Source organism: Microtus oregoni, unplaced genomic scaffold, assembly GCF_018167655.1.
Source record: "Microtus oregoni isolate MIOR12 unplaced genomic scaffold, Mior012 000006F_ref0000085, whole genome shotgun sequence".
Taxonomy (NCBI): domain Eukaryota; kingdom Metazoa; phylum Chordata; class Mammalia; order Rodentia; family Cricetidae; genus Microtus; species Microtus oregoni.
In genome coordinates this window covers 53,327,846-53,351,530 of record NW_024543065.1, presented here as the reverse complement: position 1 = coordinate 53,351,530, position 23,685 = coordinate 53,327,846, and the positions used below count along the sequence as shown (strand labels likewise).

The window sequence follows — 23,685 nt, the reverse complement described above, 5'->3', positions numbered from 1 at the left end:
TGTGAGAGCAGCAAACGGTGGTTATTTTCTTTTTTTAAAAAAGTAAACGAACTATCTTTATTTATTTTACATGCCAATCTCAGTTCTCACTCTCTCCTCTCTTCCTATTCCCTCTACCTATCCTCCACTCCACCCTCCATCCACTCCTCAGAGAGGGTAAGGCACATTGCTTTGGGGACGGTGCAAAGCCCTCTCTACTATATCTAGGCTGAGCAAGGTATCCATCCAAAGAGAATAGGTTCCCAAAAAGCCAGTACAAGCAGTAGGGATAAATCCTGGTGCCACTGCCAGTGGCCCTGCAGTCTGATCCAGCCATGCAACTGTCACTCACATTCAGAGGATCTCGTTTGGTTCTATGCTGGTTCCTTCCCTGTCTGGCTGGAGTTGATGAGCTCCCATTAACTCAGGTAAACTGTTCAGTGGGTGTCCCCACCATAGTCTTGACCTCTTTGCTCATATTCTCACTCCTCCTACTCTTTAGCTGGACTTTGGGAGCTCTGCCCAGTGCTCCACTGTGGGTCTCTGCCTCTGTTTCCATCAGTTGGTGGATGAAGGTTCTATGGTGACATTTAAGATATTCATCAATCTGACTACAGGTCAAGGCCATTTTGCTCACCTTCTCCTCTATTACTCAGGGTCTTAGCTGGGTCATCCTTGTGGATTCCTGGGAATTTCTCTAGTGCCAGGTTTCTTGCTAGTCTCATAATGTCTCCCTCAATCAAAATATCTCTTTCCTTGCTCTCATCTCTGTCTTTCTTCCATCTCAACTACCCTGTTCCCTCAAATTCTTCTCCCCCTCCTCTTCTTTCACCATCCCTTCTCTCCCCTCCCCCATGCTCCAATTTTTTCAGGTGATCTTTTCTATTTCCCCTTTCCAGGTGGATCTATGTATGTTTTTCTTAGGCTTCACTTTGTTACTTAGCTTCTCTAGGATCATGAACTATAGGCTCAATATCCTTTACTTACAGCTAGTATCCACTTATGAGTGAGTGCTCTACTACAAATAGTGTTTTTTAAATTGTACTAATAGTGTCTTTTCTCCCTTTCAAGAGATAATTTCTTTTTATAAGATGTAAATTATTTTAATATTCAAATATAAAGCCATAAGAATGAAAAGAAGCAATTTAAAGTATGTAAGTTTGAGAGACATAAAAAGATAATTTTGAGTTGGTAGTTCAAGTTTGAATCAAAAGTAAATTAGGTATAACCCTTTGGACTCACCGAGATAGGGTAGATAATGCAGTAGTTTCCCTGAATTTGTTAGATGCAAATGGACTAGACATTGTTGATGTATGTATTGCCAGTATATATTGTATATAGTTACTGTACTAATTGTATATAGTTTTTCTTCTATTAGTTTTTACATTAGACAAAAAAGGGAATGTGATGGTATTTTGTTTATGATCTAACAAATAAAGCTTGCCTGAAGATCAGAGTGCAGTTAACTAGTGCAGAAGCCACTAGTTAGCCATAGAGGCCAGGTAGTGGTGGCACACACCTCTAATCCCATCACTCGGGAGACAGAGACAGGAAGGTGTATGGCTGGCTGGAGAGAGGAATATAACGTGGTACGGGACAGGAGCTTATAGCAGTGAGTCTGAGGACAGGATCGCCCCTTTAGTCTCAGTGCCTGGCTGCTCTGATTCTCTGACCCTTCAGCTTTTATCCCTGATGGCTGACTGAGTTTTTATCATTAGGGCCAATTAGAATTCATGCTACAAAGGTTTTCTATTATTCTGTACAATTTTATGTTTTTATGTCAATTAAAAATAAATTTCATTTCAAAGAGCCCATGAGTTTGATAGAGAACTGGAGGGTGGGCTTTATAATTTTTTAAAAAATGCTGCAAGACCCCCAGCGGCAGTAGGCAGCAGAAATGCTGTAGGTCTCAAATGGTGGCAGTAGGCAGCAGGCCCTGGGAGCAGCCAGTCCCATGCAGAGATGGCTGCCAGTCCCCGAGCAGTGGCTGGTCCCAGGCATGGAGACACATGGCGGGTGGGCAGAAGACAGAGACATGGATAGACATGACTTACAGAGTGAGGTTGAATATTTATTCAGAGGGTTATGAAGGGAAAGGGAGAAGGGGGAGAGAGAGAGAGAGAGAGAGAGAGAGAGAGAAGAGAAGAGGAGAGAGAGACGGGGGGAAGAGACAGAGAAGAGGGAAGAGAGGCAGAAGCGAAGCTGCCTCTCAGAGAGGAAGATGGAAAAAGAGAGCGAGCTCTAGTCTCTGAGCTATATTTTCTTTTGTGTTAAGGGTTCTGCTATGTAGCCTAGGCTGGTCTCAAATTCCTGGGCTCAAGCAATTCTCCTGCACTAGCCTCCTCACTAACAACCATGTCAACTTACACCCTGAATTTTGGTAAATATGTAATTACCACTTGAATTATGATGTGTGATTTGACTCCAAAATCTCTTTGACTACCTTTGCAGTATATCCCACCTTCAAGTGTCAATTCTTTTTAAAAACATAATAAAAATTTTTATATATGTGAATATTTTATCTGCATATTCTCCTGTGTACCACTGTGTGCCTTGGTGCCTGAGGAAAACTAGAAGAGACTCCCCTAGAATTGGAATTATAGATGACTATGGGCCTCCATGTGGATGCTGGGAATGAAACATGGGTTCTTTGGATGAGCATCCACAGCTATTTACTGAGCTATCTCTCTAGCTCCCAACTGTGAATTCTTAGCACTAGTAATTAGAATTATCTGCTTTTGAAAATTTAAATGGCATCATTGTGCTCCTTGTGTGTATGGGTGATATTGTTAAAATTTATCTTTTCTCAAAAGATTAATTTTGCATATGTTTAATGTACGTGTGTGTGTGTGTGTGTGTGTGTGTGTGCAGTAATGTGCACATATGTACATAGTGGCCAGAAGATGGTGTTTCATCCTTTGGTACAGGAGTCACAGGCGAATTTGACCTGCCCAACATATGTGCTGGGAACCAAACTTGGTCCTTTGGTAGAGCGGCAAGTACTCTTAATTCTGGAGACAACTCACTAATTCCTCATCTTTTGTTTCTTGAGATAGAATTTTTCTGTTTAGGATGACTTAGACTTTTTGGGCTCAAATGCTCAGCTGTGTGTCATAGTATCCAGCAGGATCCATGCATTTTGTTTAACACATTTATCTCTTCACTAGTAGTTGAATATTTTTACCTGTGGACACACGATGACCTGTTCAGTTTCTCTGTTGATGAATTTTTCAGATTGTTAGTTGTTATGTATTATGATGCTGTTAACATTCATGTACAACTCTGTGCATGTGTTTATGGTTTTTTTTGATAAATAAATATCTAGTGATCCCATGAGATGGCTGGGTTGTAGAAGTGTGTGTTTGACTTTAGGAGAAATTATCAAACTTTCTTCTAGAGTGGTTGTACTAGTAATGTATTCATAGCACCATGAGTCTTAGGCTCACACATTAATACTACTGAGTCCTCACCTTGGAATTGTTGCTTGTGATGCTGGGCTTGGGTAGCAGTGCTGAGTGTGCAGACAACAGAGAGAAGGTTGCCCTGTGTGGTGCCTCTGATTCTTGTAAGTTAACTCACCCCCTCTTCTTGAGGGTAGATTCAAATGAGGCAGCCTGATTTATTGTTCCTTCCATTCTATGTCCTTCACTAAATGCTTGAACCACGGTGTGGGGACCATAACACAGAGTCATCCAGGGCTGACAATCCTATGTGTGAAGTAGGATTTGGTCCACCCATGACACAGAGTGCTGGAGTCCAGGCCCGGGGGGTTCTGTGTCACAGGATGGATGTGTGAAGTTGGCAAAGAATGAAGATTCTGGCCACCTGTTGTGTTTCAAACCGATGGCCCAACTAGTTCAGGCTGTCTATATTCACAGAAGTTCTAATGCATTCAAGCATGAGCAGTTTCAAATCATTTCTCATTAATCATTTTCCAAGAATCATTAACATTTATTCATTTCAGTTTTTCTTCTTCCCACTCCCTTGTCATCATTGACCTTTACCCCATATCGTTATAGTGCAAGTCAAATGTTTATATCCGGCCAGGCACATCTAGCTGGCGGTAACATCTGATTACAAACTAAGAGACTAAAGCCCTGCGATTAGCTCTTCACACTGTGATACTTTCATATCTTTGTCACCAGCTGAGTGTATTGTCACACCTAGGATATCATTTTCAGGTGTATGCCAGTTTCTAAGTAATCTGTGTATCACGTTTATGTGGACTACAGTTATAATTCAAATCTTTTTAAGTTCTGAAAATAGTAATGATTAATACCTAACGCTTTAACTGCTGGACTAAATTCCTATTCTTCCTGACAATTTCTACCTGTACTTTTCTCTTTAGGGAACTGGGAGTTTTAGATTCCTTTATTGACAAGTTGACACTGGAAGAATATCTGAGTGTTCACGTCCTGGCGGGAGAAATGCCTGACCTTTTGTGTCCTATATCTTTTCCTTATATGTTTCTGTAAGTTTTTAATGTCATCCTTTAAGAAACCATGTTCTAAGTTCTTTGTAGGATATTTATCTCTTTGGGGACTGAAAAAGCAATAATCATTAACCTTAGTGAGCTCCTCCTGCTCACTCAGGATGACTGCAAAGGCAGCCAGGGGCAAGAGGAGAAACTGGTTTCTGTAACGCATCAGAGAAATTTAATTTTTCTGCAGAGTCTTTAATTCCCAGTAAACTCAGGCACAATCACGACTAACAAAGCAGAACTAAGAGTCACCCTAGGAATAAACACAGGGGAAGTTAGAGGGGCCTGAAGCCCATGCAGCCCTGGGATCAGCACAGAGGTCTGCAGTATCGTTTCCGTAGGTCCTTGACAAATGGGTGGGATTCTTCAAAGTGCTTTGCCTTCTAAAGAGCTCCAATTGCAAACCATGTATGTGCCATTCCCAGGGGTGACAGCACGGCTTCCTCCACCAGAGATTACAGAGAACTACTTAGGGTGCACATGGACGTGCATGGATGCCTTCCTGAGGTCAAGGTTTTCCATTTTCATACGTAACATGTAGTCTTCTGCATCTTTCTGAGTGACGATCTGGAAGAGCAAGGATCCAATGTGGTGTATTTTTTCTCTGAATCTGTAAGCAGGCCTTGTTTTATTTGTTCTTTTGGATTCTAGAAATCGTGCAATTTCATTTCTCTTATCCAATTTTTTTCCCTTGTACCAGAAAAAGGCTTGGGCTGTATCTGGCAGATTATGGACACGCAGAAGAATGTCCTTCACTTCAGCGACGTGAGATATAACTACTTCTACAGAGACTTGGGCAGTGCTGGGAGAGGCTAAGGGGAAGAGGGAAAACTTTATCAATATTAGGATCTTTGCATTTGGTAGAAATTTGAAACCTGAGTGTGTTCAACTCTCAACCTTGGTGTGTGTCCAATTGGGGGGAGGTCAGGAGCATCACCCCCATTCCTCAGTACCCCTGAATCTTTCTACTGAATGAAACTGAGTTCTCGGGTGTCTGCACAGCCAACCCCTCACTCCCTCAGTCCCTCAGGTCTTTTCTGCTCTGTCTTCCTGCCCAGGAGCTCCAGGACTCTGTGAGAAGGACTGGTTTGATTTTGGTTTAAACTCCACTGCCTGGAACAGGCTCAGATACCTGTGAGCAAATTAGTGTCCCAGAGCCTGGGGTTTACTTGTGGATTCCTCAGGGTCATATGTCATGATGTTGCTTAATGGCCCCAGTCTGGGTTTTACTTGCAGAGTCACCCTGACAGAGTGGGAACGTCAGTCTTCAGCATACAGTGGCCGGTGCTGCTAATCAAAGACCAGGGAGGTTGGGAACTCATAGACAATCACCTGTCTCTAGCTCTGGTGTGCTGGCTGGGGTTAAAGGCACGCAGCACCGTGCTCAGCTTACACGTTATTTTATCATGAGATTAACATGCATCCACCACCAAGCTGACTGTATTTGTATCTTGAGCCATGTTTTTCTCCTGGTGACTTTTACACATTTTGCAAACTGCTGATAAAGGAATTGCCCCACTCCCAACACTGTGGAGTAAGAAGGGAGGGGAGGTCGCTCACCTATTATGTCCAGCTGGATGGAGTCACTCCTCTTAGAACTGACTGGATTGGAGACCTCACACTGATACTCCCCGGAATCCTCCCTCTTGACAGGATCTATGCTGAGGGTGCTGTTGTCCAGGGACAGCTTCATTCTGTCTGTGAGCTCCAGACTCTGACCATTGAAGAGCCAATGGATGGAGATCCCAGTGTCGTTTGAGGAGCAGGTCAGGGACACAGAGTCCAGTTCTTTGACTGTGGTGTTGGTGACTTGGATGGAGGGTGTAGTCACTGGCTCTGTAGATAAACAGTGGAGGGGACAGCTGAGAATCCTTCATCCTCAGAGATCTCAGCCAGCTCACAGGGCCCACAGAATGACATGGCCCTCTGGAAGATCGCATGTTTGGGTTCAAGATACGGTTTGTAATGAGAGAGCCAAACCTTCCTCCTACCCAGATCACCCACAGTGACCCCTGATTCAGGGTCCTTTTGTAGATTCCACACAGGAACCTCTTCAGTCCAGATGTCCACAAATCTCATCATAGGAATATTTTTCCACTGATTTTTATGCAAATTCTTGCTCACACTTTCTATGAGTATGAGCAATCAGGTCCTCTATTATAAAATAGCCTCTGTTTCTTTTTCATTAAATAATGTGTCATGGGGTTAAGATCTCCCAGGTAATCTTAAAGGTGTCAAAGCCTAGATCCCAGGACTGGGAGAAATCCCGAAATAATAAGTTTCTGTTTGAAGAAAAATTTATTGCCTGCAGCATGGAGATGGGATAAGTACTACAGAAGAGACGGGAATGGCCACAGTGTTGACCACAGCTGCCGCTCTAATCCTCCATACAGATTCTCTATTGAGACAGAGTCTCACAATGTTACCTGGGCTGGCCTTGTGCTCCCATTCCTCCTCCTCCTCCTCTCCTCTTCTCTCCTCCTCCTCCTCCTCCTCCCCCTCCTCCTCCTCCTCCTCCTCCCCTTCCCCTTCTTCTTCTTCTCTCTTGTCTCTTCTTTCTCTCTCTCTCTCTCTCTCTCTCTCTCTCTCTCTCTCTCCAGGGTCTCACTATGCAGCCCTGGCTAACCTGGAACTACAAAGACCAGGGAGGTTGGGAACTCATAGACATCCACCTGTCTCTACCTCTCGTGTGCTGGCTGGGGTTCAAGGCATGCAGCACTGTGCTCAGCTTGTGTGGTGTTTATCATGAGATTAACATGCATTCATCACTAAGCTGACTGTATTTGAGTCTTGAGCCATGTTTTTCTCCTGGTGACTTTTACACATTTTGCACACTGCTAATGAAAATTTGCCTCAACCCTAACACTGTGGGGTAAGAAGGGAGGGGAGGTCGCTCACCTATTATGTCCAGCTGGGTGGGGTCACTCCTCTCAGAACTGACTGGATTGGAGACCTCACACTGATACTTCCCGGAATCCTCTCTCTTGACAGGGTCTATGCTGAGGGTGCTGTTGTCCAGGGACAGCTTCATTCTATCTGTGAGCTCCAGACTCTGGCCATTGAAGAGCCAATGGATGGAGATCCCAGTGTCGTTTGAAGAGCAGGTCAGGGACACAGAGTCCAGTTCTTTGACTGTGGTGTTGCTGACTTGGATGGAGGGTGTAGTCACTGGCTCTGTGGATAAACAGTGGAGAGGCCCAGCTGAGAGTCCATCCTCAGAGATCTCAGCCAGCTCACAGGACCCACAGAATAATGTGGATCTCTGCAAGCTTGCATGTTTGGGTTCAAGATTGCTCTTTCAGGAGACAGCTGTGTCTTCCTCCTACCAAGATCATCCATAGTGACCCTGACTCAGGGTATACATGTAGATTCCACACTAGGACCCTCTTCAGCCCATGTGTCTACAAATCTCATTGTAGGAATGTTTATTCCATTGATTCTTGTGCAAATTCTTATACTAGGATTAATAAAAACCTAGAGACAGATATTGGGGTTCAACCTGACAGCCAGAGAAGCAAACCAGTCACCCACTGTCACCTCTACCTCAGTCTGAAATGGCGATCCTGGAATCACATGAGACTGACTGAGAGCTGTCTCCTCCCACTGTATATTCCTCTCTAGTTCTGCGAGTAGAGGCTTGCATCACTACTGCCTGGCTTCTATGGTGAACTAGTGTGGCTACTGGGATTAAAGTTGTGTGCCACCACTGCCTGGTCTGTAAGGCTGACCAGTGTGGCTGTTTTACTCTCTGATCTTCAGGCAAGTTTTATTTATTAAAATACATATGAAACATCACTACATTCCCCTTCCTTTTTTAAAAACCTAAAATAAAAAAGAATAATCTATCTCAGTTAGTAGAGCATGGGACTCTTAATCCAAGCTTCATGAGTTTGAGCCCTATGTTGGGCACCAAATGTAACAGTATTAATAAACCCAGAGACAGATATTGTGTTCAACCTGAAGGAGAGAAGAGCAAAGCAGCCAGGCACTGGCTCTTACCTCTACCTCAGTCCAAAGTGGTGATCCTGCCTCCAGGAATCTCAGCATTAGACTGTCTGAGAGCTGTCTCCTCCCATCTTGTATTTCTCTCTAGTGCTGTGATTAAAGGTGTGCACCACTACTGCCTGGCTTTTATGGCCAAATAATGTGGCTATTGGGGTTAAATTGTGTGCCACCACTGTCTGGTCTGTATCAATGGCCAGTGTGGATTGTTTTACTCTCTGATCTTCAGGCAAGCTTTATTTATTAAAATATAAATGACATATCACTACACATTCTTGTTCACATGTTTTGTGAGTGTGAACAGTCAGGTCCCTCATTATAAAATAGCCTTCCGTTTCTTTTTCATTAAATAATGTGTCATGGGGTTAAGATGTTCAAGCAAATCTTAGAGGTGTCAAAGCCTACACCTCAGGACTGGGAGAAATCCCAAATTAAAGAATTTCTGTTTAAAGAAAAATTTATTTCCTGCTGCACAGAGATGGGATAATTACCACAGAGAAGACGGGAATGGCCACAGTGTTGACCATGGCCTGCTGCTCTAATCCTCCACACAAATTCTCTTTTGAGACTATGTAGTTCCTGCTAATCTGGAACTCACTACAAATACCAGGGAGATTGGGACTCAGATATTCACCTATCTCTAGCTCTGGTATGCTGGCTGAAGTTAAAGGCATGCAGCACAGTACTCAGCTTACATGTTATTTTGTCATGAGATTATCATGCATCCATCACCAAGCTGGCTGTGTTTGTATCTTGAGCCATGCTTTTCTCCTGGTGACTTTTACACATTTTGCACACTGTTGCTAAAAACTTGCCCCACCGCCAACACTATGGGGTAAGAAGGGAGGGGAGGTCGCTCACCTATTATGTCCAGTTGGATAGGGTCACTCCTCTCAGAACTGACTGGATTGGAGACATCACATTGATACTTCCCGGAATCCTCCTTCCTGACAGGGTCTATGCTAAGGGTGCTGTTGTTCAGGGACAGCTTCATTCTATCTGTGAGCTCCAGACTCTGACCATTGAAGAGCCAATGGATGGAGATCCCAGTGTCCCGTGAGAAGCAGGTCAGGAACACAGAGCCCAGTTCTTTGACTGTGGTGTTGCTGACTTGGATGGAGGGTGTAGTCACTGGCTCTGTGGATAAACAGTGGAGGGGACAGCTGAGAATCCTTCATCCTCAGAGATCTCAGCCAGCTCACAGGGCCCAGAGAATGACATGGCCCTCTGGAAGATCGCATGTTTGGGTTCAAATAAAATCTGTAAAGAGAGAGCTGAACCTTCCTCCAACCCAGATCACCCACATTGACCCTTGACTCAGGGTCTTTTTGTAGATTCCACAGAGGAACCTCTTCAGTCCAGATATCCACAAACCTCATCATAGGAATTTTTTTCCAATGATTTTTGTGCAAATTCTTACTCACACTTTCTATGAGTATGAGCAGTCAGGTCCCTCTATTATAAAATATCCTTCTGTTTCTTTTTCATTAAATAATGTATCATGGGGTTAAGATGTCCAAGCGAATCTTAGAGGTGTCAAAGCCTACACCTCAGGACTGGGAGAAATTCTAAACTAAAGAATTTCTGTTCTAAGAAAAAATTTATATCCTGCTCCATGGAGATGGAATAAATACGACAGAGAAGAAGAGAGGGATCACAGTGTTGACCACAACCTGCCACTCTGAACTTCTTTTGAAACAAGGTCTGACTAGAGAGCCCTTGCTAGCCTGGAACTTGCTATGTAGACCAGACTGGCCTCAAACTCCCACTATCTCCCTGCCTCTTCCTCCTTAGTGCTGGCCTTAAAGGCACACACCACGACACTCAGCCAACATTTGTTTTTAAACCTTGAGAAGAGTAAGGGAAAGAGCATCATCAAGTCGTCAGTGACATGGTTTCCTCTAAGTCAGAACGGGGCTCCCAGGTGCCTTCTCCACCCACTCTTCCCCTCCCATGGAGTCAGAGCTCAGCCAGTCACACCTGAGACAGGAGCAGAGCTCTGAACTGCTGGTCCCTATTTGTGGGAAGTTTTCTCCATGTATTTAGAGGGGAAAAAATGTGAGCACAGTTGAAAGCCCTGGCTGTTCCTCTAAGTCATGGAGGTCATAAGAAGAAAATGGAGGAGATAGGAAGGGCTGTGTTAGTGACAGAAAGAAATCTTGACCTTAAGGCTCTCCCTCCCCTGCGAAGTCCCTCCCACAACCTGAGGTTTCCAAGGCTGGGAGAAGCTCCTCCTCACATTCCAAGCTCCATCCCTATCAGCCAGGAGGAGTCAGAGCAGCAGGAGAAGATCAGACATAGGGATGGAGCAGGATGCTCAGGGGAGTTTTGCTTGTTCTCATAGACAAGGGCTGGAAATTAAATTCTTCTGCATATTCCCAGAAAGCCAAAAGACTGCACTCCAAACCTGGCACTGATATTTCAGAGATCCACTTACCAAGGACTGTAATGTTCTTGACTGTGGTCTTCATGATTCCAAAGACATAGTTATAGATGAGACAGGAATAGGAACCGCTGTTATTAGTAGTGATGTTGAGGATAAAGAGCTCTTTGACTTTTGATAGAATCTTTCCATTGAAATACCAATAGAACATTGCAGGGCTAGAGGCTGCTTGACAGGAGAGGTTGAGGTTTGTCCTTGAACGGAAGTACGTATTTGAGGGGGATATGATCGGTACATCTGGACCATCTGGAGCAAACAGAACAAAGGCACATGTGATGTCAGCAGAGGGAAGGGCAATCCTGGTCTGCAGAAGGCCATAGTATCTCTCTGAGCTGTGCTATAACTTCAGTTGAGCAGGCCCCACCCAGAGCTGGGGTGCCGATTAGTAGAAGAGTATTCATACAGCAGGCACAAGCCCTGATCCATCCCGAGCACAGCACACAAACATCCCCACTGCACACTCACGTGTGTACTGAGCCTGAGACTGAGCTGCCCCCGTCTCCATCACCCTGAGTCTCTCTAGGTAGGAGAAGTCCCTCAAGCCATTCCAGCTCAGTGCTGGGCCTGGCTGCATGTACTTGTGCTGGGACAGGAAGCCCTGGTCAGCCTAGGGATCTGTGTGATGGGTCTGTGTCACCAACCCAAGGGGACTGAGTTTCCTAGCTCTAGCCCTTTGTATAGACAGTTGTAGCCAGGACGAAGCAGACAATACTCACAGGTAATGTTCAGAGTGAATGGGTCACTTCGGGAGATGCTCACTGGGTTCCGGGTTTCACACTCATAATCTCCTGTGTCATTCCTCACAACACTGAGTAAAGTGAGAGTCCTGTTGTCCTCAGACAGCTTCAGCCTGTCACCTTCTGAGAGGATTTGGCCATTTCTCCTCCACAGGTAGTTTGTATTCTCAGTCTCAGGCTCACACATTAATGCTTCTGGAGACCCCTCCCTGGCATAGAAATTCTTGCTTGTGATTTTCGGCTTGGGTAGCCGTGCTGTGTGTGCAGACAACAGAGAGAAGGTTGCCCTGTGTGGTGCCTCTAATTCTTGCAAGGGCCTCTTTCAACAGAGATTGTCTCCTATCTTCCCACAAATCCAGATCCTCAAAGAATGAGGCAGGAAGCAAATTACAAGAAGATGGTGTAGCTGAGCTCTCAGAGACAGTGGGGCCCCCTGTGCTGTGTATGGTCTGTGTGACCCTGACTCAGTGACAGTGTTTCCTGTCTCAATTTCCTTAGAATACAAGACAGGGTAAATGATTGTTGCCATGTCTACTAGTTCACCTTAAATGTGAGCAATGACCTGCCCTGACCTTCCACCAAGCAGTGTCTCTTACTATTTGCCTGCAGGAAAGAATCCCAGAGCTGGACCCCCAGAGGCAGGGAGCTGCCATTTGTACACTTTTCTCCCATCTCTTTAGGGCTCTCCACCTTCCTGCGAGGTCTCAGAAGACCATCAGGACAGCCGGCTGGTTGTCTTTCATACCCCTCCACCTATGCTGAGCACACTGAGTCTCAGGAGGAGATGCCCAGGTGACCTGCCTCAGACATGGCTCTCACAGGCTGAGGGTCAGCAGGCTACCAGCCTACAATCCATCATTGTCCCCTGTCAGCTCCAACAGGAGGTCAAATTACAGCCCAGTCTATAAGCTTCTTAGGATTCCTGGTCCAGTCTGGGGCAGAGATCTGGATCAAAGTACCGAGTGTTCATGTCTCTGTGGAAATTTCATGGTTTCGTCACCCAGGCCCTACCTGAGTCCTGAAGTTGTCTTTCTCAAGGCCATGTTCATGATGAGCATCTAAGACCCTGGGCAGAGTCTGACATGCCTGGGCTGATTTACCTCCCTCCCCCCCTCTGAGGGTGGATTCAAGTGAGGGATCCTGATTTATTGCTGTTTCCTCAACTCCGTGTCCTTTACTAAATGATGAACCACAATGTGGGGACCATAACACAGTCATCCAGCACTGACAATTCTATGTGTGAAGTAGGATTAAGTCCACCCATGACCCAGAGGTTACAGAGAATTACTTACGGTAGACATGGAGCTGCACGAATGCTTTCCTTATATCAAAGTTTTTCTTTTTCATATATAGCATGTAGGTGCCTGCATCTTTCCGAGTGACGTTCTGGAAGAACAGGGACCCATTGCGGTATATTCTCTCTCTGCCGCTACATGCAGGCCCTGGTTTCTTTATATTATTGGACATTAGAAATCGTGCAATTTCTTTCCTCTCATCCACAGTTTGTCCCTTGTACCAGAAAAAGACTCGGAGTGACTCTGGCAGATTGTGGACAAGTAGAAGAACATTTGCCCCTTCAGCAACGTGGGGCGGAACTGCTTCCACAGTGACTTGGGCTGTGGTGGGAGAGCTCCAGTAGATCAAAAGTGAGGCTAAGAGGGAAGAGAGAAAAATCTATCAATAATAGTTCTTTGCATTTGGTAGAAATTGAGACCTGAGTGTGTTCAACTCTCAGCCTTGGTGTGTGTGTCCTATTGGGTGGAGGTCAGCAGCATCACCCCCATTCCTCAGTACCCCTAAATCTTTCCACTGAATGAAACTTTTCTCTGGTGTCTGCACAGCCAATTTCTTACTCCCTACAGCCAACCGCTTACTCCCTCAGATCCCTGCTCACACTCAGAATCTTTGGTGAGTGTAGGCATGTCTTCTCTGACCTCCTCCTCTAAAGACTCCGTACCTTCATTTTTTGACCTCCCCAGCTCTGTTTCTTCTGAAGTCCCTATCAACCCCAACCCCACCTTCTAGATGTCCTTACTGCTCTGTCTTCCTGCTCAGTAGCACTAGGACTCTGTGGGGACAACTGGTTTGATTTTGGTTTAAACCCCACTGCCTGGAACAGGCTCAGACACCTGTGAGCAAATCAACGTTCCAGTGCCTGGGATTTATTTGTGGATTCCTCAGGGTCGTATGTATGAAATGACTCTGTTTACTGGCCCCAGTTTGAGTTTTACTTGGAGAGTCACCCTGACACAGTGTGGGAGTCAGTCTTCAGGGTACAGAGGCCAGTACCCCCTTGCAGTGGGGAACCCCTGAGTTTTCCTCCCCACTTACCAATTCACATTCTCTGCGAGCTTCCTGTTGCTCTTAGGCTTCAAGCAGAAGCCAGATGTCTCCTCTCAGGCACAGTCCCCCTCCCAGAAGACCCCATCCAGTCTCTGAGCTCCCCTGCTGTCCACACCCCTGAGGAATGTCTCCTCACCTGTCAGCAGGAGTTCCCTCCAGGGTAGCTGCCCTTTGTGGAGAAGGGCTGAGGAGAGCTCCATGTCTCTGCTGTGGCCTAGGCTCTTCCTCTGGACAGGAGGTTTGCCTCTCAGACTGCTGTCTGCTCTTGTGTCTGCTCTGCTTTTATTCTCAGACCTGAGCCTCCTCCCAGAGGAGGACACCTCCTGGAGTCACATGGGCTGGGGTGGAGTCTGTGTGTCAATGCTGCCCCCCCATCCTTCTATTCCTTTCTTTCTGGTTCAGTGTTCTAGAACTTTGAGCCCGAGAGAACAGCAGCTCACCCCAGGGCCTTCTCCCTGCACTTCTTATAGCCAAGAGTGTATTTCCTTGTGACACAAAAACCCAGCAGAGCCCAGTCTGCCCTGTGATCTCAATGCTCTGGGAAAGTAGGAGTTACTCCGGGGATGGAGTGGCAGTTATCTCTAGGGGCTGGAAAAGGTCTGAGTGATGACTGGGGAGGGACCAGATCCATGGTCACTGCTGTCACCAGTCAGGTGTCTGATCCAGGGATACAAGTTATCTCAGGGGTTCACATCCTGGTGTGCAGGAGGAGTTGACCTGTGTGTCCTGGAAAGAGGACTTTGTGTTCCAGCTCCCTATGGAGAACCCCAGGAGACACCCCTTCCCCCAGCTTCCTGTGCTGTCTGAATGTGATTCAGGTCTGCCCATGCCCTCCCTGACCCTTCTGGGATGCCTTTGTTCTCCTTGGTGACTGTCCTGTGACCTCCCCGTCTTTTCTCATGGGTGTTGTGAGGGGGAGGGGACTACATAGGGTCTCCTTGTAGAGTTGGGTTCTCAGAGACACAGGAAGTGATTATGTGAGGGAGCTTCAGGTCTGTTGGAACTGGAATGGAGACAAGGCTGCAAGTTATGTTCAGGCCTCAGGGAGGTTCCCTCTTGATTATGTGGTTTCTTGTCGCCCCCTGGTGTCCATGAGGAGACCTGCAGCTCATGTCTGCGCTGTCACAAGGATGGTAGCCAAGCTCCAAAGGCTGTAATGGAGCTGAGCACCAAGTTTCCCTGGGAAGGTCCCAGTGTGCAGCTGCCTTTGAGGACCTAGGTAGACTTTTCCTGGAGACTATAACAGCTGAGGTGAGACTCACTGCCGCTTTGATCTGCAGTTCCCCGAAGGCTGATGGTGTTGCATCCACTCCCCCGCGGTTAAGAGCACTTGCTGCTTTTGCAGAGGATTTGGACTTGGGTCTAGGACTCACAACTGTCCTGAGGATCTGACACCCTCTTCTGGTCTCCATGGACACCAGGCATGCAAACAGTGCACATATACACATGCTGGCCAAACATACACATTCATAAAATAAAAATAAATCTTAACACATAAACAAATTAAAACCTTTTGTATGTTCACACATAGATTTCATCCAACCCTTCATTTACATTTTATTGAACGCTCCCAGACACTAAGCTCTGTATTAGGCACCAAACACACTAAGGGAATGTCATTCGGTAGTCTCTGAGGAGCTCACAGCTTTGTGAGGAAGGCAGCCAAATAAGCAAGTGGTTATGATGGAAGGTTAGACGGTGTTCGGAATACAGAGAAGGGTTTTCTAACTCCACCGGAAGTGCTTGTACTGAGGTAGCTAGAGATTTTAATGTGTAGCCCTGGCTGGCTTGCAACTCTCTATTCACAGATATCCTCCTGCCTCTGCCTCCTGAGTGCTGGGATTAAAGACGCGCACCACCACACTTAACCTCTGAGCCATCTCTCCAGCCCCCTGCTCTGCTATTTTTAAAGAGCTGAATTCTCAAGGACGAAGAGAAGCTGAGGGAGGGCCTTCTAGGAGCACAAGTGTGGTCCATGATGGGAGGTAGCCCTTCTCTGGGAGCTGCAAATAGCTGTGCATATTGCAACAGAGCCCAGACGGACAGGGAGAGGGATGGGTCAGAAGGGAGCAGGGCAGATATTGTGGGATTGGAACTTTGGGTTGGCAGGTTTGGGTTTGGGGCTGAAGAGATGGCTCAGTGGTTAAGAGCACTGGCTGCTTTTCCACAGAATCGGAGATCTACTCAAGCAACCGGAGGAACCACAAGCTGAGATTACCTGACCTTCACCCAAGAACAGACCATTCAAAGGAAATGCCTGGCATTTCAACCTCTGTAGATAGGAACACCTGCCAAAACATGCTCACCAGGACACCCCTAGACAAATGTCAGCCAATCAGGAGTTCTAAACCTCAGAGACCTCTCACCCCCACCTTTACTGTATAAAACCCCATTCTAATTGAGCTCGGGGTTCTCCATTTATTGTAATATGTTGGACATGCAGAGTGACTGAGTTTGCAAACTTGATTAAAATAAAGACTCTTTGCTTTTACATTCTGGCCTCGGTCTCCTTATTGACTTTTGCAGGGAGTTCGCGGATTTGGGCATAACACACGCATCCCCTATGATATTGTCATTGTTATCCTCCTGTGGCTTCCTGGAGCACTGTTCTTTTGTATTTATTTATTTTACTTTATACATATGAGTGTTTTGTCATAATGTAGCTAGGTATGTGCACCTTGTTCAGTGCTTGGTAACCATGGAGACCAAATGAGCGTGTCAGATCACTTATGGACGGTTGTGAGTCTTCACGTGGGTACTGGGAATTTAGAGATGGTCTTCTGAACGAAAGCCTATACTCACCACTGGTCATTTTCACTGAGCTACCTTCCTAGCCGCAGCTCTGGCCTTTTCATGAAGTACTTTGGAAGAAAAATATCTCTTCCTGTTGTAAACAGATCAAGTTCTGGACCCCCTGATGTCACTCAGTGCTAGCTGCTGTGTGGTATATATGGGTATTGCTCTTACCTACACTAGAAGGAGGGAATTGCGTATGATTTAGCTATGAGCATCCTGCACCTTCTAGATCAGAGTCATGCAAGTGTTGAATGAATTGTTTTGCTAAATTACTAACTTAGTGTAATGGTTATTTTAAATACCAGTGTGACTGGATATGGAGTGGAGTGTCCATATATTTGGTGACATATTATTCTGGGTGTTTCTATGAGAGTAGTTTTGGATGAACTTAACTTTTTTTTTATTATTTATTTATTTATTTATTATGCATACAATATTCTGTCTCTGTGTATGTCTGCTGGCCAGAAGAGGGCACCAGACCTCATTACAGATGGTTGTGAGCCACCATGTGGTTGCCGGGAATTGAACTCAGGACCTCTGGAAGAGCAGGCAATGCTCTTAACCACTGAGCCATCTCTCCAGCCCCCTGAACTTAACTTTTTTTTCCCTTTTTCAAGACAAGGTTTCTCTGTAGCGTTGGAGCCTGTCCTGGAACTAGCTCTTGTAGACCAGGCTGGCCTCAAACTCAGAGATCTACCTGACTCTGCCTCCCAAGTGCTGGGATTAAAAGCATGTGCCACCTCTGCCTGGCTGAATTTAGCATTTAAATGGGAACACAGAATAAAGGTGCTTGCTGCTTGCTCTTATTAATGTGAGTGGGCTTTATGCAAGCAGTCAGAGACCCCAGTAGAACAAAAGTGCTGACCCTTCCCTGGCTCAGAGAGCTGCTCCTGTTTGTCTGCCTCTGAACTGAGGTGATAATGGGTTTTTTTCTGCCCTACCTCATCCAAAGCCTAACCCAGTGGGGCAGAATGGCCATCTTGGGGACTATGGGACAGTAATTAAACTGTCTGATGATTCTGTAGCATGAATTCTAATTGGTCATTTTTTTTTCTTTTTCTTTTTTTGGTTTTTCGAGACAGGGTTTCTCTGTAGCTTTGTTGCCTGTCCTGGAACTAGCTCTTGTATACCAGGCTGGCCTTGAACTACCAGAGATCCGCCTTCCTCTGCCTCCTGAGTGCTGGGATTAAAGGCATGCGCCACCACCGCCCGGCCTAATTGGTCTTAATAATAAAAACTCAGAGTGAGCTCTCAGGGAGTGCCAGCTGATGGATCATAGAGGCAGAACAACCAGTGGCTAGAGAGTTCTTACCTCTACCAGTGCTCAGACCAAAGGGGCGATCCTGTCCTCAGACTGTATCCTCAGACTGACTGCTTCCTCATACCACTTCAGACTCATGTGCTCCTGTTTTCTCCTGCCTTATGTTCCTTTCTCTGCCAAGCCATATCCCTTCTAATCTCTGCTTTCTTAGTGCTGGGAATAAAGGCGTGTGACCCCCAAATACTGAGGTTAGAGGTGTGAGCCACCACCTCTTGACTCCGTTTCTCATTTCATGTAGCCTACGGTAGCCTTGAACTAACAGAGATCCATCTACCTCTGTCTCCCAAGTGCTAGTATTAAAGGCGTGTGCACTGGTGGCTGGTCTCTATGGATAACTAGTGGCTTAGTACTGCACTCTGATCTTCAGGCAAGCTTTATTAAGTAGATCATAAACAATATACCATCACAATTCCCTTTTTTTTCTAAAATAATAAAAGGTTATAACTAATACAAGAAAAATTATATACAATATGTACAATAACTAAATACAATCTACACAGTCAATAAGTACATCAACAATGTCTAATCCACTTGCATTCGACAAATTCAAAGAAAATAGTCCAGTGTTGTACCTAATTAATTTTCTATTCTAACTTGCATTACCAACACAAAATTATCTATATCTCTCAAACTTATATACTTTACATTTCTTTAGTGAATTTCTTTTCATAGTTTGGTAAACAAGGAAAACCATAATTATAAGTAACTAGTCTTCAACTCCCTCAGAGGCCTGAAAAGGAAATATTAACTGAATAAGCAGGAAGTACAAGCAAGCGACTTCCAAAAAATATGAGAACTGACAGAGGCAGCCAAGGTTCTTCTGCAACATCGGGGCATCCGTCTTTGTCCCAAAAGCCTAGAATATTCAACAGAATTTTCTATGAAGCAAGATATTTTGAAGGACTGTCCTGCCTTGTCTTGACAAGGTTAATCAATCACTCTCTTTTGTGTCCTGCTTATCAAATTAGGACAGCATACTGTCAGCAATCTAGGCAAGGGCACTTTCTTGCCCATAGACTTACTTTTTGCCATATGGAGTTTCTTTAATGTCCATCATCTTCTCTGACAGACTGGTGATACCAGGAGCAGACATGTCTCATTGTCCTAAAAAAGAGACTGTGTCATTAAAGCATCTTTTTATTTTATTTTCTTTTATTCCCTTGTGCCAGATTTCTTGCTATCCCTATAATGGCTCCTTCTATCAAGTTATCCTTTTCTTGCTTTCTCTCTCTGACCTTCCTTCAACTCAACCTTCCTGATCCCTCATGTTCTCTTCTCCAATTCCCTTCGACCCTCCCTACTCCCATTCCACCCTCAACTCTCCCCTCCACAATTAACAACTTACTCCTGAAATTTTGTCTATTTCCCCTTCCCAGTGGGATCCATGTATGTCTCTCTTAGGGTCCTCCTTGTTTTCTGACTTCTTTGGGGTTGTGAACTGTAGGCTGGTTATCCTTTGCTTTATATCTAATATCCACTTATGAGTGATCCATACCATGTTTGTCTTTCTGGGTTTGTGTTACCTCACTCAGGATGTTTTTTTTAAAAAAAAAACAAAAAACAAAAAACTTCTATTCAGTTGCCTGCAATTTTCAAGATGTCATTACTTTTTAAAACTCTGAATAGTACTCTGTAGCTGAGTCCTAAAGTCTTCTTTGATGAATTGGGGGAGAAGGTGTGACCTTAATGATACAGATGCCAGGAGTCTGGTGAAAGATACAGCAGACTTGTTCATTTAGGAACCAGGATGACCCGCCCAGCTGCCAGGTGTTCTAATTCATTGACATCGCATGGTCATACCTCATTTGCTAGGTATGATCAGAATATCTGACAGTGCAAGGCAGAGTCCAGATTGGCTTACATCTCAGCCAGGTAGGCCTTAACTTCTTAAATATTCACCTTTTTGATTTGTTACATGAGTGTTCAGCAGGAGCCAGAGTTCTTTGCACAGGCCTTGTTGATCCCGCCTCAGGTAGGCTCAGCAACTGGACTGTGTCTGTCTTAGGTTGGCCTGCCAAACAAGCTCTTAACCATCATTGACTACCAGCCCTTGAAGAGCATTGGGTACTGGAGAGCTGCCAGTGTGGGGGGACTAGGCAGTAGCTTTTTAAAGTTCAGATAGCCAGGCATGCATAATCTCCTACAGAGGATTGCAAGAAGGATGCCTAAGAGCCATTAACACCTTAGTTGCCACCTGCTGCTGTCAGATATGCTCAGAAGACATTTAAAGAGAATAAGGATTAACAATATAATCCCACCAATTAATGCATATGTGAGAATTCAGGAGGAATCAAAGAGTCTTTTTATATTATGCCAAACTTTTTCATAAAAAATGAAGAGTCAAGGGCAATAACCTCTGCCCTTAATAAATCAATTTGTTTGGGGGGCTGTCAATGACAGCAAGAAAAGGGACTATATACATTTCCTATCCTGGATTATTCCATCCTTTGTGGAAGCAAGCTGATCCATGGCCAGGTGTTTATTTCTTACTAGGACCCAGATTAGCATTGTGGTAGTCTGAGAAAAAACACAAGCATACTCTCTCTCACAGGTTAGCAGAGGGGCTGGCAACTATCTTTGGAGGAAGATAGGATCCCTCCATCTCACCATGGGCAAGGGTATGTTCCTTGGCAGAGATGCCCAGTGCTTGTAGGCTGGGATGAGCCCACTGCCATCAAAACTGAGAAAGTTCATATGGAAAAGGAACTCTGTTAAGGCCATATGAGCATCTCTCCTAGCCTCTGGTAAGAGAGCCCTGGCCAACAGCTCCTTAAGAGTAATGTTGGTCCTCTCCAAAATGGCTTGTCTGTGCAGATTGCAGGGGATGCCAGTGGTATGGGAAATCTTATAGGAGCCCAGAAAGTTATTGAATTGTTGAAAAGCATAGGTAGGGCTATATATGCAAATACATACACTTATAAGTAATTAAAAATAAGATAAATATGTTTACAATGTAATAATATTCTACCAAATATGTTACATCTATCTATCTATCTATCTATCTATCTATCTATCTATCTTCTATTTATCTGTCATCTATTCATCATACCTATCACTCTGTTAATATATACTTAAGTTGATTCTAACTCTTGGTGATTAAGAATACTGCTGCCTTGTACACATATGTATGAATAACTGTCCAAACCCCTGCTTTTATTTCCTAGCTTATATTCCCAGCCTAGGATCTTTGAGTGATGTTTACCACTTCAATGTCATCATTATCAACCAGGTAGAATTGATGTTGTGGGGGCCCATCTTCTTTCTGGAGACTTCAGAGACTGCTGTTAGGTAAATTTTTTCACTGTGGAACACTTAAACATTATTAATATTAACATGGAAAGTTTAAATTTTAATATAGATATTTATCCAAAGAAAGGTACTAGAGTTAAAAATAAGTAAGGGGAGAAATATAATTTGGGGGAGATAACAGAGTTTTGACAACAATAGCCCCTAGATTTTTGGTTTTCTTCTGTCCCACAGCAGGTGGCTCTTCTGATATGAGACAGAAACTCTGAATTTTCTTTTCACAACATGCTTGGATTTAGAGAAGGAGAGAGCCACACTCCAACTCCAAAGGCGGCCTTGATTTTTAATTGAGTTGGGACTTACAACTTTTCTGAGACATAAAGAGAAATTGATGTTTAGGAGTGAGATTTTCCCTGCAGAGAATATTGGTACCATAGGCCAGATTTTTCTTTGTTTATTTCTTTTGTGAATAGCTTTCCTTTCTTATTTGGACATCTTATGATCAAGATCTTTTAATTTCTTGAAGGTGGGTATTTCTATTTTCCTGTAAATACAAAAAGAAACAGAGCCCTGTCCTGACCCTTATTTGTCAAGTTTTCTTTTTGACATGTCACATCGGTTGATAAAATATCACTTCTTATTAAGAGGCCTCAGGGATATTATGTATATTTGTGGCTGGTTCTATGAGCCCCATCTTTAGCTGTTCTGCAACTCTTTCCTTTAGAATTGAGAGATTGAGTTCAATTATAGGCTACTGTTTTATCCAGACATCTTAATTCAACAGCCATATCAATGGGATGGTGATAGAAGATTCTATCACGGTGAATTTTTGAGGGGCAGTGGTCCTTAGAATTGGGAGTGCCACTCATATGTACGATCATGATTTGCCAAACCTTTCTTCTCATGGACCTAAAAGTCATCAAAGAAAACTTTGTTTTCAGTAGTTAGGTTAGCACCCATATCCTCCAGGATGTCTCTACCCCAGAGGTTTCTCAGTACCATAGAAATGATAGAGCGAATGGCTCCCTGTTTTGCTATCAAGGTTTTTTTCAATGGATTGGACAGGTAGTAAGTTTTGAATCTTGTTGCCTCCTTCTTCACTGATGGGAGTGACAGGTCTGTTTCTGTTAATATGGTGATGTCTGTACCTGAGTCCACCAAGCCTCTCACAGCTTGTCCACCAAGATCGACAGCTAGCATTGGGAAACGTGATGAAATGCACAGTGTCAAATAGTTTACGTGGTTATTATTTTTAGGTATGTTCCTAATATCCCTGACCTCCCTAAGACATTTATCATGAAGGGGTGTTGGATTTTGTTGAAGGCTTTTTCAGCATCTAATGAGATGATCAGGTGGTTTTTCCTTTCAATTTGGTTATATGATGGATTACATTGACAGATTTTCATATGTTGAACCATCCTTGCATCTCTGGTATAAAGCCTAATTAATAATGGTGAATGATTTTTCTGATGTGTTCTTAGATTTTATTTGGTGTTTTATTGAATATTTTCACATCAGTGTTCATGAGGGAGACTGGTCTGTAATTCTCTTTCTTACTTGCATCTTTGTGTGGCTTAGGTATCAGGGTAACTGTAGCCTCTTAAAAAGACTTTGATACTGTCCTTCCTGTTTCTCTTGTGTGGAAGAATTTGAGGAGTAATAAAATTAGTTCTTCTTTGAAATTCTGGTAGAATTCTCTGCTGAAAACAATGGGTCCTGGACTTTTTTTAGTTGGGAAATTTTGATAACTACTTCTATTTCCTTGGGGGATATAGGTTTATTTAAATTGTTTCTCTGATCTTGATTTAATTTTAGTGTGATACCTATCCAGAAAATTTTCCATTTCTTACATTTTACAATTCTGTGGAGTACAGGTTTTTGAAGTATGACCTGAAGATTCTCTGGATTTCCTCAGTGTCTGTTGTTGTGTCTCCCGTTTCATTTCTCTCTGCCTTTTGGTTAGTTTGGATAAAGTTTTGTCTATCTTGTGGATTTTCTCTAAGAACCAGTTCTTTGTCTCATTGATTCTTTGTATTGTTTTCTTTGTTACTATTTTAGTATTGTCAGTCCTCAGTTTCATTATTTCCTGGCATCTACTCCTCCTTGGTGAGTTTGATTCATTTTATTCGACAGCTTTCAGGTATGCTGTTAAGTCAGTAGTATAAGATTTTTCCAGGATCTTTAGATAGGTTTTTAGTGTTATGAATTTTCCTCTTAGCACTGCTTTCAAAGTGTTTCCCAAAATCAACTTCTTGGAGAAGGAGATTATGCTACTACAGAAAAGTAATCCCTATATGATGGCCATACCCTGGCTTTATGCTGTGTAATAACTTTGAAT

General features: G+C 44.1%; 1 protein-coding gene across 1 annotated transcript; it reads right to left on the bottom strand.

The window, feature by feature from the left end:
- Nucleotides 1–4,735: 4,735 nt before the first annotated feature.
- LOC121450104 (carcinoembryonic antigen-related cell adhesion molecule 1-like) lies at nt 4,736–14,184 on the bottom strand. The gene is made up of 8 exons (XM_041654869.1): nt 14,121–14,184; nt 12,934–13,293; nt 11,621–11,896; nt 10,899–11,150; nt 9,323–9,598; nt 7,358–7,633; nt 6,020–6,295; nt 4,736–5,271 (listed from the first exon to the last, which is right to left on the bottom strand). The coding sequence occupies exons 1-8, from the start codon at nt 14,182–14,184 to the stop codon at nt 4,925–4,927; spliced, it is 2,127 nt and encodes a 708-aa protein (XP_041510803.1). The 3' UTR covers nt 4,736–4,924.
- Nucleotides 14,185–23,685: the final 9,501 nt, after the last annotated feature.

Bases quoted from the DNA above. Each gene is read 5' to 3' on its own strand.
- LOC121450104 (XM_041654869.1), bottom strand. From the start codon at position 14,184: ATGGAGCTCTCCTCAGCCCTTCTCCACAAAGGGCAGCTACCCTGGAGG. The intron at 9,599-10,898 runs GTAAGTGGATCT...GTTTATCCACAG, and splicing joins CAAGAACATTACAGTCCTTG to AGCCAGTGACTACACCCTCC. The intron at 7,634-9,322 runs GTGAGCGACCTC...GTTTATCCACAG, and splicing joins TATCCAACTGGACATAATAG to AGCCAGTGACTACACCCTCC.